This window comes from Nyctereutes procyonoides, unplaced genomic scaffold, assembly GCF_905146905.1.
Source record: "Nyctereutes procyonoides isolate TBG_1078 unplaced genomic scaffold, NYPRO_anot_genome, whole genome shotgun sequence".
NCBI lineage: Eukaryota > Metazoa > Chordata > Mammalia > Carnivora > Canidae > Nyctereutes > Nyctereutes procyonoides.
In genome coordinates, this window is record NW_026575034.1 from 17,242,782 (window position 1) to 17,260,965 (window position 18,184).

Sequence of the window (18,184 nt, forward strand, 5' to 3'; positions counted from 1 at the left end):
ATTTAATAGAAAATTGGTGGGGGAAATTCAGGATGAGCGCTTATTTTGGGAACAAATAATTTGGAGGGTTGTTTTTTATGCTCCAGGTCACAGAGAGCTGGGAAAGCAGATGTGGTATGAATTAGGGAAGTTTATCTGATGGTTGTCTACAGTGGCACAGAGGACGGAGTTATTGCCCGGAAACGCTTGAGTTTTCCACTGAAACACAGGCTGGGAAAGAAACTTTGACGTTTTAGAAAAACTAATAAAGTTAAGATAAAGTTGGAATGTCATGTTTTAAATTAAAGAACGTGAGATGGAAGCATCCAGGTTTGTTAACCTCAGTGCCAGTGAAAACTTTGTGTAAACTGAAACTTTACTTTGTCCCAAAGAGACAAATCATTTACCTGGATTAGTTATAAGTAACCTGCCTGTTCCCTGCTCCCACAATTCCTCCTCTCTGAAAATGAAGTCATTCAAACCCCTCTGTAGGTAAGTCCATGCCTGGTCAGGGAGTCTTAAAGGAACATCACCTCCATGTTGGGTTGTTTCAGTGTCCAATTACTTCATCCACTGCTACCCTGCAAATCCAAGCCAACATCATCTCTCATCTGCACCATTGCAATAACAATATATCCAGTGCCTGGAACAGGGCCCACAATAGAGTAAGAACTTAATAAAAGATTATTGACGGACTGATTGAACAACACCCTGCTAGCCCTTATAATCAGGGACCCAGTGCTGATTCCCTAACCCTACTTGTATGTCTGAGGTGGAGCCCCAGGACGTGATACCCTGTCTCTAGGACTACAGCCCTGCCCTGTTCTAGCCAATCTGCTTGACAGCAGCTAGTCTACTAGGGCTGCTATAACAAAATGCCATAAATCAAGTGGCTTAAACAATGGATTTTTTTTTTTTCTTACAGCTCTGGAGGCTAAAAGTCCAAGATCAGGGTGCCAACTGGTCTGGTTTCTTCTGAGGCCCTCCTCTTGGCTTGCAGATGGCTACCTTCTCACTGGCCCTCACATGGTCAACCTTGAGTCTGTCTGTTATCTACGTATTCATCTCCTATTTCGTGTAAGGACACCAGTCATATGGGCAGCCCAGATGGCTCAGCGGTTTAGCGCCACCTTTGGCCCAGGGCCTGATCCTGGAGACTCAGATGAGTCCCACATTGGGCTCCCCTGCATGGAGCCTGCTTCTCCCTCTGCCTATGTCTCTGCCTCTCTCTCTCTCTGCCTCTCTCTCTCTCTCTCTCTCTCTCTCTCTCTCTCTCTCTCTCGTCTCTCATGAATAAATAAATAAAATCTTAAAAAAAAAGACACCAGTCATATTGGATTAAGACCCACACACAAGACCTCATTTTACCTTAATTATCTCTTTATTTACCTTATCTCCAAATATACACATTGTTAGATTCTAAGGATAAGACTTCAACATATGAACTTGGGGAGGGGAGACACAATTCAGCCCATGATGAGCTGTCACAAGCAGCATCCCCACTCTGCCTTCTATAGGTGGACTTCCGTGGGGCCTAACATTTGCTCCTAGAATGCCCACTGCTGTGTTCTCTGCCATTCTTGATGCCCTGTTACTTCCTGCTGTTCCTCCTTGATGCCAATGCCTTCCAGCAAAACCATCTGTTGCCTGTTACCTCACCCTGGGCTGGCCTTCTTCCCATCACCTGCAGCTGGTCTTCTCTCCGAACACCTGTCCCTGCTGGCTGCAGTTAACCCTTCTACTTCTGGCTATGTTACTGGATGCAACTCTAAATCTTAAACAACTAGGGGCACCTGGGTGGCTCATTGATTGAGCGTCTGCTTTTGGCTCAGGTCATGATCCTGGGGTCCTGGAATGGAGTCCTGCATCAGGCTCCCTGCATGGAGTAGCTCCTTAAAAAAAATAATAAAGCACCCCCAAGTAATTTTTTTTAAAGTAGGCTCCATGCTCAATGTGGGCTTGAACTCATGACACCGAGATCAAGGTTGCATGCTCTACCAACTGAGCTATCCAGATGTCCCAATTTTATTTTTTTAAAAAACAGGTCTTATCTTCAAGTAATCTCTACAGCCATCGTGGGGCTCGAACTCACAGCCCACCAAGAGTCCCATGCTTCACCAACTGAGCCAGCCAGGTGCCCCTCTCCCAAGTAATTTTAACAGGAAGAGGCTAAGGATCACTGCTTTTTTTTTTTTTTTTTTTTTAAAGATTTTACTTGGGATCCCTGGGTGGCGCAGCGGTTTGGCGCCTGCCTTTGGCCCAGGGCGCGATCCTGGAGACCCGGGATCGAATCCCACGTCGGGCTCCCGGTGCATGGAGCCTGCTTCTCCCTCTGCCTGTGTCTCTGCCTCTCTCTCTCTCTCTCTGTGACTATCATAAATAAATTAAAAAAAATATTAAAAAAAATTTTAAAGATTTTACTTATTTATTTATGAGAGACAGAGAGAGTGGCAAAGACACAGGCAGAGGGAGAAGAAGGCTCCTTGCAAGGAGCCTGATGTGGGACTCAATCCCCAATCTCTGGACCATGCCCTGAGCCAAAGGCAGACGCTCAACCGCTGAGCCACCCAAGCATCCCAGGATTACTGCTTTAACTGGAGAAACAAGCCTATCAAATTTAGACAAAAACTAGAACACCAGAGAGTAGGGTAGGAGAGCCTGTCCCACATGTGACTTGCGAATATAATGCACTGAGTGTCCAGTCTCACCCAAATACAGAAATGGGGGACTCTCCCTTCAGCTCTACCGTTCCTTTGGTGTAAAGTGCCCATCCCTCCATCCAAGAAGCTGAGGATGACTTCTTAACATCTTTTACCCCTGGGATCGAGTCCCACGTTGGGCTCCCTGCTTGGAGCCTGCTTCTCTTTCTGCCTCTCTCTCTCTGGGTCTCTAATAAATAAATAAAATCTTTTAAAAAAGAAAAAAAAAAAGGGCAGCCCAGGTGGCTCGGCGGTTTAGCGCCGCCTTCGGCCCAGGGTGTGATCCTGGAGACCTGGGATCGAGTCCCACGTCGGGCTCCTTACATGGAGCCTGCTTCTCCTTCTACCTGTGTCTCTGCCTCTCTCTCTCTCTCTCTCTCTCTCTCTCTCTGTGTCTCTAATAAATAGAATCTTAAAAAAAAAATCTTTTACCACACAGAGCAATCAAGATGGCTTAACAAGGCCTGGACAGAGGGAAGTATCACTTCTGCTGGGGCCACCTAAGCATGGCTGATGATGATGAAAGACACTCCCATCACCAGCCCTGCAGTGGTAATAAAAACAAAACCACCAGCTAACGGGGCTCTTCAGCTCAGCAACAGCAGGACTCACTCAAAAGGCAGATCAGTTCCAGGTATCAACCGGCCTCCACAGGATTCCCCGGGCTGATGGACAGTCTCTGCAGGGTGCTCTCCTCTTCTGGGTGGGGTCTTCTCCAGGATTCCCTCCAACCTCTTAGGTCCCTGCCATCCCCCAGCCTAGGGAGGGCTTGGGTGAAATCTGTCTCTTTATAGACTCTTTCCAATAGGTCCTTAGGGCAAAACCCAATCCCTCATGTTTCCGGGCCTTCCGTTTTGATTCTCAAGGGCTTTTTCTTCTCTCAACAAAACCTGGTTCTCTGCAAATAAAAGGCTTTGGCTTTCAAAACAATTGTTTTTGATGTGGGCTTCAAGAGGCTATTTTAAAAGTCAGAACACTGAACATTGACTGTTTTATTCTGTTTCTCTCCGCATTCCCTGTGTACCAATCCTAGTTCTCCTCCAGGCAATGCCTCCGATTTACTAGGGGAAAGGTCAAGTGGAAAGAGTATAGCAAAGAAAACATTAACATTTCAAGATACTCTCTTTCTGTAAGAAATACTGCATCATTGACCACTCTAGGGCCCCACCCTACCCTGACAAGTGAGCGGGCCAGGATGTTCTGGCTGAGTTTACACAAGCAGAGTGGAGAATCAGGATTTATCTTGATAATAAAAGCTCTAAATGACAATTATTAAAACATTTTTTTCTTCAACAAGTCAACGGCATGAAAACAAAAAGGAGGGCTGTTGTTCTAGATTAAAAGAAACTTAGAGATGTAACAATCTTGTTGGCAGTCTGTTTTGAACAAACCACTGTCAAAAGACATTTTTGAGGCAATAAGGCAAATTTGATTATGGACTGGGTATGAGATAATACCACAAAATTACTGTTAACGTTAAGTGTGACAATAGCATTTGGTTATATAAGAAAACTTTTTTTTTTAAACAGACGTATATAGAAGTGTGTGTGCGGGTGAAATGATATAATGCCTGGGGAAAAGAGAAGGACGGATGGAAAGAAAGAAGGAAAAGAAAACCAGATTCTTTGGCAAGAAACAAAACAAAAGAAAAAGGGATAGATGAATTGTGCACTGCAAAAATCTTGGTGTTAGTTTTTTGGGTTTTTTTTTTTTTTTTTTTTTTTTAAGTAAACTCAATACCCAACATGGGTTTTGAATTTGCAGCTCCAAGATCAAGAGTTGTGTGTTCTACCAACCAAACCAGCCAGGGGACACTGATAAGTGTTAGATTTTTATTTTTATTTATTTATTTTTTATTTTTTGAGAGGAAGGGAGGCGGGGGAGGGGCGGTGGGAGAGGGAGGAGATAATCTCAAGCAGGCTCCATGCCCAGTGCAGAGCTGGACATGGGGCTTGACCTCATGACCCTGATATCATGACCTGAGTCAAAATCAAGAGTCAGATGCTTAACTGAGCCTCCCAGGTGCCCCTAGATTCTAATGATAGGTATATGGGAGTTCATTGTTATTATCTCTATTTTTTGTGTAAGTTTGAAAAGTTGAATGATAATTTTTTTAATTGTTAAACTGGTACAGGAAAAGATGGACTGAGCAATGGAAGGGAATAAAAGGACCAGAAACAGATTCAAATATTTACTGTTTAAGAATTTAGGGGAAAAAAAAAAAAGAATTTAGGGGGTGGGGAGATGGGCTAAATGGGTGATGGGGATTCGTGCACTTGCTGTGATGAGCAGCACCAGGTGTTGTATGGAAGTGCTGAATCACTAAATCCTATACCTGAAACTAATATAACACTATGTTAACTACAATTAAAATAGAAACTTAAAAAAATGTTTTTATTATATTACTGATTTGCTGGTGGATGAACTCTTTCTTCAAATAAAATCTGAGGGACGCCTGGGTGGCTCAGCTGTTGAGCCTCTCCCTTTGGCCTGGGACCTGGGGTGTGATCCTGGGGTCCTAGGATTGAGTCCCACATCAGGCTTTCTGCATGGAGCCTGCTTCTCTCTGTGTGTCTCTGCCTCTCTTTCTGTCCCTCTCATTAGTAAATAAATAAAATTTAAAAACAAAATCTGAAATGGAGCCCCAACATATAAAACAAAACAAAAGAGTAGAACTGCTCTATCTGGAAGCAGCAGCAAGAGTCTGGCTTTTTGCTTCCTCTTTGTCTCCCCAGGAATCTGCAGAAATAATTCAGGAAAATCCTGTGGCTCTATAGAACACAGCTTGAAAACCTCTGTAGTATATGATGAAGGAAGCCTCTCAAAGCCTGCAGAAAATGTGTACTACCTAGTATATGTGTTAGGCAACTGGCTAACAATTTGGGAGAAAATAAATCAAGTTAAATCCCTACTCATATCATATGCCAAAATAAGTTCCAGTTCCATTAAAATGTTTAGATTTTTTTTTTAAGTTTTATTTATTTATTCATGAGGGAGAGGCAGAGACACAGGCAGAGGAGAGAAGCAGGCTTCCTGCAGGAAGCCCGATGTGGGACTCGATCCCTGAACCCAGAGATCACGCCCTGGGCCAAAGGCAGATGCTCAACCGCTGAGTCACCCAGGCGTCCACTTTCATGATAATTTATATTCTCTCTCTCTCTGTTCTTGATCCTTTTATTCTATTGGAGTGTTTGTCTTTTTCCTATTGATTTGAAGCACTACCTAATGATTAGGAATATTAAAATCTGTCATGGGGATGCCGGGGTGGCTCAGCGGTTGAGCGTCTGCCTTTGGCCCAGGGCCTGATCCCCGGATCAGGGATCAAGTCCCACATCGGGCTTCCTGCAGGAAGCCTGCTTCTCTCCTCTGCCTGTGTCTCTGCCTCTCTCTCTGTGTCTCTCAAGAATGAATAAATAAAATCTTTTTTTAAAAAATAAAATAAGGGGATCCCTGGGTGGCGCAGCAGTTTGGCGCCTGCCTTTGGCCCAGGGCGCGATCCTGGAGACGGGGATCGAATCCCACATCGGGCTCCAGGTGCATGGAGCCTGCTTCTCCCTCTGCCTATGTCTCTGCCTCTCTCTCTCTCTCTCTGTGACTATCATAAATAAATAAAAAAAAAATTAAAAAAAATAAATAAAAAATAAATTATCATGAAGGTATGTTAAAGTGGATTCCTTTGAAGGAGCTGGAAAGAGGTATATAAATTAAAGGAGAAAAAAAATAAATAATTAAAACAAGAGAAGCTCTGCATCGACTGCTAATGATAATTTGCCTTAAACTGAGGCATATGCTTAATTCAGCTCTGTGCACCTGAGTTCAATTTTCAAAAGTATGGGACACCTGGGTGGCTCAGCCATTGAGCCTCTGCCTTTGACTCAGGGTGTGATCCTGGGTCTGGGGATCAAGTCTCACATCAGGCTCCATGCAAGGAGCCTGCTTCTCCCTCTATGTCTCTGCCTCTCTCTGTGTGTCTCTCATGCATAAACAAATAAATTATTTAAAAAAATGTTTTTCAAAAGTATGTGTATAAATGGATATGTATTATATTATATACTATTAGAGATATATATATCTAAAAGGGTATGTACCAAGATATTAACAGTGGCTAGCTCTAGGAATGGTATGAAAGGTGAATTTTTTTCTGCACTGAATAAATATCATGTAATAAGTAAAATGCATTTTTTTGTGTGTGTTTCAAAAATTCGTCTTAATACTCAGAAGTACTTTCCTGCTGTTGGATAAATGTACAATAACTTACTAAATTCAGCTGCCTGTGTGGTCATAGTCATTTTATTGTTTTTCCAAAATGTTCCAAAATAGTTCTGGAACAAGACCAGTGGGACCACCAAATAGCTATCTAGCCTCACCCTTCTTCCCATGCAAATGGAGACCAAGCCTCCAATCTGACTTTGGCAGAAACCTCGGTGGGACCCAGGACAACAAGCCCCTCTCCTTGGCTGAGGAAAAGAGGAGCAAGCAGTCAACTTACAATAGTCAGCTTACAACATCCTCCGTAAAGCTGCCTTGGGCAACAATTGCCAAAGACAAAAGGTTCCACTTCAAGGGTGGAAACTCTTTTTGTAGCTTTGTAGACACAGGTGTTCTTACAGGGGCCTCAAGACCTACAGAGTGGGACTGTGTTTGGCCAGGAATAGCTCAGAAGGCCTTCCCCTCAGAAGCCAGATCTTGAGGCCTTCAGTGTATGTTCTAACTATATTTGGCAATAAAAACCAAAGAGGTCAGTGGCTTAGCTAAGGGGGGGGATAAAGCTATTCCTGATTTATAACCTCTGCTTCAAACCAGGACCAAGAATTTTAAAACTCACTTCATTTATTTATTTTGCACTCACTGAGCATACCACTAAAGACATTTTCCTTTCCAGTCCTACCAGCCTCCTGTAAATCTTCCAGAACCACAGGTGTAAATCACCTACCCAAGCCATCCTCATATTAGAGGACATTTGGGGACATCTGGCCTGAGAGTCCAAATGTTAAAATTATCCGACTTACTCTCCATGGCTTTATAGCACTAAAATAGCTTGTAGTGCTTGGTTGCAAATCCAGGCTCCAGCACTTACTCCTACTGTGTGACCTTGGCTAAGTTACTTTACATCTCTGAGGTTCAATTCTCTTATCTACAAATAGAGACAATAATAACACCTACTTTAGAAAGCCGCTATAAGAATCAAATGAGATAATGTGTACAACCTGGCTAGGAGAATGTGTAATACAAAGCAGGTGCTAAAAAAAGAACCAAGTTCCATCCTCCCCATCACTCCCTTCCACTCTTAGCTGTTGAGCCAAGGTGTTGGCTTCTCAGGAAATTGCCCAGTACTCTGATTACAAGTGGATGGTACCATTCCCACAGCCAGCAACAGTAGCTAAAGATAAAAGCTGTGACTACTCCTCAGCTGAAGACATGTCGAATCAGCTCACAAATGACTCATCACTGTTGATAAACGATGTGTTCTTGGCATCAGGAGGCCTTATCCTGACAGGCTTCAACACCTTACTAAAAAAAAAAAAAAAAAAAAAAAAAAAAAATCTAAAAGGTAGGTTGAATGGCTCACAGAGCAGGTCCCAGGGTTTGATGGTGACCTTCAGTCAATTCAGAACTTATGTCACACTGGTCTTAGGAGGGTCCCTTGTCTGTTCAGACAGGTCTCGGATCACAGCATTTTTCTGTTGGGAAGGACTCCAGCTGAGCAGCTGCCTCTCTCAGAGCTGAACCATCTCCTTCATTTGCCCTGGATTCCCTGAAGGGAGTCATAAGACTCCCTGAGCTAAAGGCTAGATGCCTATTCCCTGCTCATAACAGCCCTAAGCTAGTGCCCAACCTGCCTTTGGCAGCTTTGTCTGCCGCCTGAAGTCCTGCCAGGGTGAGGTTTGGCTGGAGGGCTCTGTGGCTGTAGGACAAACCTGGTGCAAGGGAATGGGTATTTAATCCTGAGCCACTGTCTGCGAGGTTCAAGTGTTTGCTGCTCTCTGCAGCTTCTGTGGCCCCTTCAGACCACCCAGAACCACTCACTGGCATAGAAATTCCATGACGAGTTTTTAATCACTATTTCATTCATGCATGCCCTGTACCTTTTACAATGCCTGGCACAGAGTTCTCTCTGAATATTTATTAAAAGGCCCTTGAGGATGAGGAATGGTCAGTTGCTGCATTTGTAACCTCAATTCTGATGAATCTCACAAAGTTGTCAAGATCAAATAGGACAATGAACTGTATGAAGATCGACACTATCCAGGGCCAGGTGTGCAAAAGCAAGGCTTTGTGTGCTCTTAAGGAAATTCCATGTGCTAGGATTTACTCTCTTCTGAATTGAAACTGCTTCAGAAGCAGGTGGTCTCTGGACCCCAGACCTAGGACCTATTTCTTTTACCGTATATGCAGGCTTTTTCTGAAAGCAACTATCTCTGGCCCTCAGAAGAAGGCAGTTGGTGCAAGCAGTCCCAGAGAAGGTAGGCTGCCCTGGAAACATTGCCATGCACCAAACTTAGAATTTTCTCCACCAGGAAGGCTTCTGAGATCACCTGTAAGCCATGCTTTCAAGTGGAAAGGCCGGCGAAACTTTCAGAAAAGGACAAGCAGTTGGTCTCCATCCTGGGTCTTCAGGATATTAGAGGACACAAATGGGGCAGGGAAACCCAAATCAGGGGTGCTTCCCCTTATCCTCCCCTTCTATCCCAACTGTTCCCATGTCCCCTGACCTTCTAGTCACTCCCGGGGACTAAGTGTCCAGCTTCTATGATCGGAGCTGGGGTCAACCTTCCAAGATGATTAGGCATAAAGAAAACAAGGCGGAGGAAGGAAGGAGGGAGCAAAAAAGCAGCCTGGAGAGAAGTGAAGAAAAAAAGAAAAGGCTTGAGGAGGAGGAAGGAAGAGGAGCGCGGCAAGGGGAGGCGGAACAATGAAGGTCTCAGGCCGTCAGAGGCGCACGATTCCGGCGGCACGTCCCTCGGTCCCCGCCTCCGGCCAGCAGCTGCACGCGGCGCAGCGTGTGGGCGCTGAGTCACGGTCCCAGAACGGGGAGCCGCCGTGCAGGTCTGGGGGGGCCGGCCCTGGTTGGCATTTGCAGACTGTTTTTTTCTTTCCTCTCTCGTTAAGGCTGTGTGCTGACTCCCACGTAGGAGGACTTATTAAACCGCACGTACTGCCTGACGGCTCTCGGGCCGCTCGCAGCGGCCGGCTGGGGGCGCCACAGCCCCGCTGATGAGCCCGCCGGCCCGCCACGGGCACCAGGCCGGCGGACGGCTGCAGTTGCTGGCGCGACTGCCGGATTCCCCGAGCAGTGCGAACATCTTGCTGGAGTAGCTTCTAACTTTAACACCGCGGCAGCCTGGAACAGCTCCTCACTTAGAAGGCCTCGGAGACCCCCCCACCCCCCGCCGCCCTAACTCTCCGAGGCGCGCTTTTGCGCCGGGCTCCGCGAGCTTCTCCATTAAATCTGGGGCTCTGTTGCGCAACCCCGAGTCCAGGCTCGCTCCCCCGCTAGGGCTCACCCTACCCCCGCCCGGCCCCGCCGCCACGCGAAGCTGCGACCTTAGGCGCCTCTGCGGAGCCTGGACCGGATCGCAGGACGGGCGCCCCGCGCGCCCCTCCAGGAGAGCGGCGCTCCCGCCAGCCCGGCACGCGCCCGAGCAGCCGAGCCACCTTCCCAAGCCAGGTGGCGGCGGGAGCCGGAGACTCCCGGGACGCACAGGGACAAGGGGCACCCTCCCTCCCAAGACTTGGGAGCTCAGAATTAATCAGCATCGAGACCGTTTATTATTGATTTGCTATTTTCGCATATCACCCATTTTTATGTAAATAGATAATGCAGAGACACGGTGTTCCTTCTTCCACAAGAGGTAATAAGTCTCTCACGCACACTCACACACTCTACGCAGCAAAAACAACGTTACACCTCGCTGAGACATTCACGTATTAAAATAAGTGGGGAGGGGGACAATGCAATGGTTTTTAAATGCCCTTAATACAATATATAACGTACAAAAATATCTCTATATTTGAAGTTACAAAAAAAAATCTTCTGACAGCAACGAACTTAAATATTGATAGTTACCTCTGTATATACAACACGCATTGCACTTTTCCTCTCTAGGTTTTGGAAAGTTCAAGTAATAGTGAGGCTTGCGCCCCGATGGGGTGACACCCCGTGAGAAATCAGTTTGTGGGCAGGCACGGCAGTGACTCAGACCCCTGTCCCTTGGTGGGGGGGGGGGTCTCAAGCATTTAATTCTCATTTAATTCTCAATTATAATCCTCTCCGTGAGCCTGGCAGGCCTCCCTTGCATTCCTCTGCCCCCCACGGGACACCTGGGCCGGCTTGGAACGGAGGGATCCGTGCCTCCGAGGAGAAGGGGCTCGCGCAAAGCCAGGGCTGGCCGCTGGACGGTGCCTCCCGGAATCCCGGTCTCTGCCCGACTTCCATCGGCAGAGGGGCTCGGCTCGGGGAAGCCCTCCGCCCAGGGGGAAGCCAGCGGGATGCACACGCGCGCCAGTTCGCTGCTGCCACAGGCGCCTACATCTTAAGGAGGTTGGCGAGCACCTGATGCACCCGGGGGGCCGGAGCCCCGCCTGGCCGTGGCTCCGGGAACAAGGGAGTCCGGCGAAGGCCGGGCTCGGGCAGGGAGCGCCGGCGCCGGCGGCCGTAGCCCTGAGGGCTAATCTTGCTCCTGGGGGCGACGCCGTCCTTGTCCTTGTCTGTGAACTGGTAGATCTGGTGCGCCAGTTTCTGCACCGTGCACGTTCCGAAGCGGCAGCCGAAGCTCCGCAGGCCCTGGAAATTGTTCATACTCTGGCGGTAGCGTTTGACTCGGATGCGGGCGGCGTCCGGACCGCTGGGGAAGGGAAGAAGGAAGGTAACATTAGACGCCCCCATCAAGCAGAGCTTTGGCCCCAGCCACGGGGAATCCGAGCCATTCAAGGACCAGAGGGACTGGAATCGGCTGCCGCCGTCTGAACTGCCAGGCGGCCCTAAAGATCCCCTGGGCCAGGGTAGTGGAGGAGAGCTCCCTTTGCCCACCCCGCTCTGGCGCAGGGCACTTACCTGGTCTGGGGGTTGCGAGAGGCGCCCTTCACGTCCTGGGTCCGAATAAGAGTCTGGGCCGGCCCGGCCTTCACTTCAGCGAGCCCGGTGGGATAGCTGCTGGACACTCGAAGTTCCCGCTTTCCGCGACTTACAGCCCATTTATTCCACCTAGAAAACACAAGACAGACCTCATTCGCATACCCCCAGGCCAAGTCCTGGTCCGGTCCGGCTCCCGTGCGCTTCTAACCCCTCGGGGCCGGCGGCCAGTTTCCCTGGTCTCCCAGGTGCAAGGACTGGAGAAGGAGCTGCCTGCGACTCACTTCTTTCGGAACTCTGACGCCACGTCTAGCCGTGCGGTGTCCGCGCCCAAGAAGGCGAGGGAGCCCAGGTATAAGAGGGCGACGGGAACCAGCTTCATGCTGGCGGCGATGCGCAGACCCTGGAAGGGAGAGAGGGGGGGGCCGAGCGTGAGCAGCACCGCCCGGGTCGGGGCAGGCAGGGTGTGGGGGGGCCCCCGCGCGGGCCGGCTGAGCCCGCGCTCTGCCTGGCTCAGACCCTTATCTCGCCCGGGCGCAGAGAGGCGCCAGCCGCATTTGCACCCGCCAGGCGGGTGACAGGCCCCGCAGGGGAGGCCCTCTGCCCAGCGCCAGGCTCCCAGAGCTTTCCAGCTCAACTTCTCGGAATTTGGGTAGTAGAGTAGAGGGGACTGGGTCTCTGCGGTTCCGGTTGTGTGCACCGCTGGGTTCAGTATATGGGACACAACCCGCAGAGGACCTTCCAAAATGGGTGGTACCCCCCACCCAGCACACTCTCAGCTTCCAGCACTCTAAAGACACCCCCCCCCCAGCTAATCCGCCCCGCCTGCGGCGCCTACCTGCTGAGGGGGTGATCTGCCAAGATCCGGGAGAAGGTCTGAGACGTCGCTCTGGTGCTGGCAAAACCCCAACGTCCAAGCTGCGGTGAGAAACTAGAGGTGGCGAGGCTCGAGCTGTTCCGCCTAGTGTCACCAAGAAACCACTGAGTGGCCGGGTCTGGTTCCTCCGCTTTATAAGAGCACAGGGGGCGGGGCCTGAACTGCCCTCGCACCCTCCCATTCTTCCCTCGGGCTCGCGCGGGCTTCTGCACTCGGGCGCGCGCTTTGCTGGTCCGAAGGGGTGGGGGTGGGGGGAGTGGAGGGGTCCCCCGTGCCCAGAGGGCTCAGCTATGAGCTCCGGAGATTGGTGTAGGAACTGCCACAACCCTGACTGTGGGCACAGGGTTCAGAACATAAATCAGGACTAAGGAGGGCCGGTACAACCTCTTAGGGTCCTTACTCAGGACCTATGCAACCCAGAGTGCGAGGCCTACCCGCACGGAACTGCAAAACCCAACGCGAGGTACCATGTGGATGGCCGGACCCCGGGACCCCGGGACCTCGGGACCTCCGGACCTCCGCAGCGGTGGCCTCGAGTGGACCGCGCCCCCTGCCGGCTCGGCGCCTGACCTGAACGCGACCCCAGACTCCCGCGGAGCCGCAGGGGCAGGACACGGAGCAGAGACCAGGGAGTGGGGCTCGCCAGCACCCCCAGAGAGGCTGAGACTCCATGGTTCTGGGATGGGCTAGTAAGATTTCGCAATAGGGGCAAGGCTCAGAATGGCTGATTTGAGAATTGGGATTTGGGGGGAGAATTATCCCAAGTTTCAGGATTTAGTTGCCTATTTGGAAATAAGAGAATAACAATAATTTGGACGGACGATACCGTTTCGTTTCTCGTAACGCCCATGTAATCTATATATTCCTTACAAGGTTACAACCTGAGAGAATGCCCTGCTGCCCTCAGAGACCTCATTCACCCATTGTAAACGTGAGGATTTACTGCCACGGAGCACACTAATGCTTCACGTATGTTAATCGTTTTAGAGTTTACAAAACATGGCCACATCCTGGTCTTTGATCCTGACACCTTGAGTTAGGTGAGGAAGGTTAACATTCCTGTTCTTATTCTACCAAGTAGATATTGAAGTTGAGAGAGGGGAAGAATTTGACCAAAGGCACACCAAACGTAGGAAGCAGTGAAGTCCTAACTCGGCCTGGCAGGCAAACAGCACAGACTCGGCTGTGTGGATATTTCTAGGCTGGGGTCATCATGCTGTCAAGGGGGAGAGGAGAGTCTTAGCCCCCGCCCAAGGATTTATGCCTGTTCATGATGAATCACCTCCAAGCACGTTTGTCACCCGTTCTCGTTCTTCCATCACTGCTTCTTGACTTCACTTTCTTACTTCCCTTCGGAGGGAACTAAGAGGGAACACAGCCTCTGCTGGAGCTCCCTAGTTCTGGCATTGGGGCCTCTGGTATCCTAGCACCCCCTACCCTACTCTCAAGTCCTGAAGCCTGGTGCCTAGACTAAGAGGCGGTGGGCACAGGACCACTGGGACCCTGAAGACTGCTTCTAGTACCCACCCCACATCTGTGTGAAGATGGGCAATTGGGCAGCCTGGGTGGCTCAGTGGTTTAGTGCTGCCTTCAGCCCAGGTCCTGATCCTGGAGACCCCGGATCAAGTCCCGCATCGGGCTTTCTGCGTGGAGCCTGCTTCTCCCTCTGCCTGTGTCTCTGCCTCTCTGTCTCCACGAATAAATAAAATCTTTTTAAAAAATGGGCAAATCACGTTTGCCCACTAGTTTTCCTATCTATGATATGCCCCCTGCTGATCTCTATGCTTCCTACCTGCTCTGCCACACTGGTTCTGAGACCCAGGGCAAAGGAAGCTGGCTGGGCGCTGGGTGGTAGGGACCTTGCCTCATCTGAGCCACACACTGCTGGTTCAGCGCCCTTTTCATTCCCAGAACTGAACCGTGGACATTGCACCCAGGGGAAGGAATGGCTGCAGCTGAAGTTATTTCAGGGAGTCCTCAGGGGGTCACCTGAATAGATCTGAGCTCCAGCTGAAGATGAGGGACAGATTCCTGGCTCCCGCGCTGGGTCTGACTGTGCTAAGAGCTCGGGGCCCAGAGGGGCAAAGCAGGGTAGTGGGCTGGGTGGCCGCCTGGTGGGCCGCAGGGGTGTCACTGCGGCCGACCAGGTCAGGCGGCCCGTCTGCTGGCACCTCAGACAGTAGGTGTTCCTGTGCCCTGTGCGCCTGCTCGGTTTCAAGGAGCCGCCCCTAGGCAAACTATTCTGCTTTTCTTCCACTTCCCATCTCTTCACTTCAGTTTGTTCCCAGAGAGTCAGGCTCTTCTCCCCAAGCCTGTCCAGGACAGGCTGGCTGTCAGTCTTCTCTGAGGATGCGACTTGCTGCCAACTTCCAGCTGGGTCCGCGCCAAGACAGGTTTTACTTTCATTTCTCTGGCGCGCGCGCCGCAGCCGCAACTGCCGTAGAGGTCAAGGACAGCTGGGCGCCGGCCTGCAGCCAGGGAAGGTCCCGTGGTCTGGACTCGTTCCTTCTGGTTCCCACCAGCCCTGGGTGGGGGGCGGGGGTTCGGTCTGCAGAGCTCTCTGGGGCTGTACCTCGTTACCTCCTCTCTGCGTCTTGCTGGAAAGCCCACGATTCCGTAGGAGCGAGTGCGGAGTGGAGAGAATTCGCTCTAGCTCCTGTGCGGGCTCGCGAAGGGTGCTCTGGATGCAAACCTCGCTTTGAGCCGCGGGCTGCTTCAGCAAGCCCAGCAAACCCAGGAGTGGGGGGGACTGGGGTGTGCCCCGCCTGGCTTCAGCGCCTACTACCCCAGCGACGTAGCACCGACGCCAGGAATTCCCAGCCTGAGAGCCTTGGCACACTTACCAGCCCAGCGCGCCTTGTCGCTCTAGCACTTAGATATCTGACGCTTCGAAACTCCGCCAGTTTTTTTTTTTTTTTTTTTTTTTTTTAAAGCAAAGTACTGGAATGGAAGCTCGGGATTTTGCTAGAACACCCGTATCTCCGAAAGACTGTGTGTGTGTGTGTGTGTGTGTGTGTGAATGTGCTCGCGCTCACACGCGTGTGCACTGGTGTTTGCGTAGGTGGCCGACCGGACCCAGAGTGTTTCCCTTAGGGGGTCGGGGGTATAAGTTGAAAGAATATATAAAAAATTTGCCAAATGTTGGCATCTATTCCCCACTCCCCCGCCCCGTGCAACCTGGAGTTCGCTTGCTTAATCATCGCTAAAGACACACACACACACACACACACACACTACCGGTTCTGTTAAAGAGTGGGATCTAGAAGGAAACACCACAGCGGGAGTTCTGCTTCTGGTGATTTGTTATAGTTTCATCCAAGTTGCAGTGATTGTAGACTAGAAGGAAGGAAAGAAGGAAAGGAAGAAGCATCTTTAAAATCTCACTGTCAAGAAGACAAAAAAAAAAAAAAAAAGAAATTCCAGTTAATGAAGGTCCACTTTTTTTGTGCCCAAGAATTCTTAAAGGGTCAAATTGTAAATAAACCCCAAACCAGGGTAATAAATGTATGTATCCTGAAATCATATATAAAGACACACAAATATGCTAAATATTTGTTGTATTGGTGTCTCAATTTCTTCTTCACATTCCAAATGAATTATTTTTCGGCCCTCAATCCAAGCCTTATTCTTAGTAATGTTTAGAGTTTAAAAAGATTTGTGGTGCTGGTTTCTCAGCTAATATGTGGACACAGTCCCTAAAGCTATTGTTACCACACTTAGGCCATGAAAAAAAATAATGGGAAGCAATATAAGATATCAATGATATTAATAAGCATAAAAGTGAATAGCTAAGTGCATTGCACAAATTATCTCAGATTCCTCTTTTTTTCAAACAGGAAATTTTATAATGCATTTATTATTCATATGTTTCAAAATGCTTTGCTGAGCTGAGGGCTTGTTTACAAAGTTCATTTGAAAACAAGGTTTAAGAAGCTTCCTGGAGTCATTAACACAAAATATTTTAGGGAAAGGACACAACCAGCTTTGTAGATTTGGTCATTCACAGGGAGAAGTAAAGCAGGCTTCAAAATTTGGCACTTTTTGGAATCTCTGATTTCTCCAAGAAGCAAATAAAATATAGATCTTTTCTAGAAAAATGCACACATATAGAAATCAAATTAAGTATAAAATTTGCTACCTCGGGGATACCTGGGTGGCTCAGTGGTTTAGCGCCTGCCCAGGGCGTGATCCTGGAGTCCCGGGATCCAGTCCCACATCGGGCTCCCTGCATGGAGCCTGCTTCTCCCTCTGCCTGTGTCTCTGCCTCTCTCTCTCTCTCTCTCTCTCTCTCTCTCTTTCTCTCTGTATCTCTCATGAATAAATAAATAAAATCTTAAAAAAAAGGTAAAACAAATTTGCTACATCATTTTTGTGCTTTTACACAAAATGAATGGACAGAAACAATCAGTTCTGGAGCACTTGGCTGGCTTAGTTGGTAGGGCATGCAACTCTTGATCTCTGGGTGGTCAGTTTGAGCCCCACATTGGATGTAGAGTTTACTAAAATTATTATATATATATTTAAAATATATTATATATATATATATATATATATATATATATATATATATATATATATATATATGTTTTAAATCTGTCCTTGTATGTGATAAAGCCAGAAGACAAATTTCCCTAAAGCTTAAAGAATGTAAATTGCTATAGGACAAAGAAAAGAGAAGAGGGTATACGGAGAAGAGGGTAAACATATTGAAACTTATTATACTAACAGCTATAACAACAAGAAGAAATTACTTCGAGGGAAATTTACTACTGATGACACAATGAGTGGCATTAATAAATGGATTATAAAAGAGAAGATTAGACCATTTGGGTTTCATCTGTAGCCAAAGGTGTTAAAAGAACAACCATTATGCTATCTGCCTCCAGGTGGGGATCCTATACTATCAGATTAGAACCACTGCAATGAGGCCTTTTTTTTTTTTTAACATTTTATTTTATTTTTTATTTTTTAAAGATTTTAATTATTCATTCATGAGAGACACAGAGTGAGAGAGAGAGGCAGAGACACAGGCAGAGGGAGAAGCAGGCTCCATGCAGGGAGCCTGATGGACTCCATCCCAGGTCTCCAGGATCACGCCCTGGGCTGAAGGTGTCTCTAAACCGTCCATTGAGCCACCCGGGCTTCCCATTGAGGCCATTTTTATGTATGGGCTGGCATGATTTGAAAGTGTGTTTATTCCTTTAACAAATACTTAGTGAGCATGCATTACATGCCTACCTCTGTGCTCAATGTTGGGCATACAGAAATCATCAATGCAAACATCATTCTTGCTCTCAACTAGCTTACAGAATGGTGGGGTAGCCTGACATAAATAAATCTTCAAAATAATAAATACATGATTGTAAACTATGGTAAATGTTGTGAAGGAAAAGCAAAATTAGGGGGACCTAATGTTCCAAATGGAGGAAACTGTGTACAAAGCCTTAGGTGTGAGAAAGCACTTGGTATATCAGGGAGAAGCCAGTGTGGTTGAAATGCATTGAGTGAGAAAGAAGAGTGGCATCAAATGAGATTAAAGAGGTCAAAAAAAAAAAG

The 18,184-nt window shown here is 48.4% G+C and overlaps 1 protein-coding gene across 1 annotated transcript; it reads right to left on the minus strand.

The window, feature by feature from the left end:
- Positions 1-10,425: 10,425 nt before the first annotated feature.
- ADM (adrenomedullin) lies at positions 10,426-12,720 on the minus strand. Its single transcript, XM_055317852.1, has 4 exons — positions 12,590-12,720; positions 12,036-12,154; positions 11,734-11,883; positions 10,426-11,524 (listed from the first exon to the last, which is right to left on the minus strand). The coding sequence occupies exons 2-4, from the start codon at positions 12,131-12,133 to the stop codon at positions 11,206-11,208; spliced, it is 567 nt and encodes a 188-aa protein (XP_055173827.1). The 5' UTR covers positions 12,134-12,154; positions 12,590-12,720; the 3' UTR covers positions 10,426-11,205.
- Between the last annotated feature and the right edge of the window lie 5,464 nt (positions 12,721-18,184).

Excerpts from the sequence above, each read along its gene's own strand:
- ADM (XM_055317852.1), bottom strand. The coding sequence starts at position 12,133 with ATGAAGCTGGTTCCCGTCGCCCTCTTATACCTGGGCTCCCTCGCCTTC. Across the intron at positions 11,884-12,035 it reads GCGTCAGAGTTCCGAAAGAA|GTGGAATAAATGGGCTGTAA; the intron begins GTGAGTCGCAGG and ends TGTGTTTTCTAG. Across the intron at positions 11,525-11,733 it reads TCTCGCAACCCCCAGACCAG|CGGTCCGGACGCCGCCCGCA; the intron begins GTAAGTGCCCTG and ends TCCCTTCCCCAG.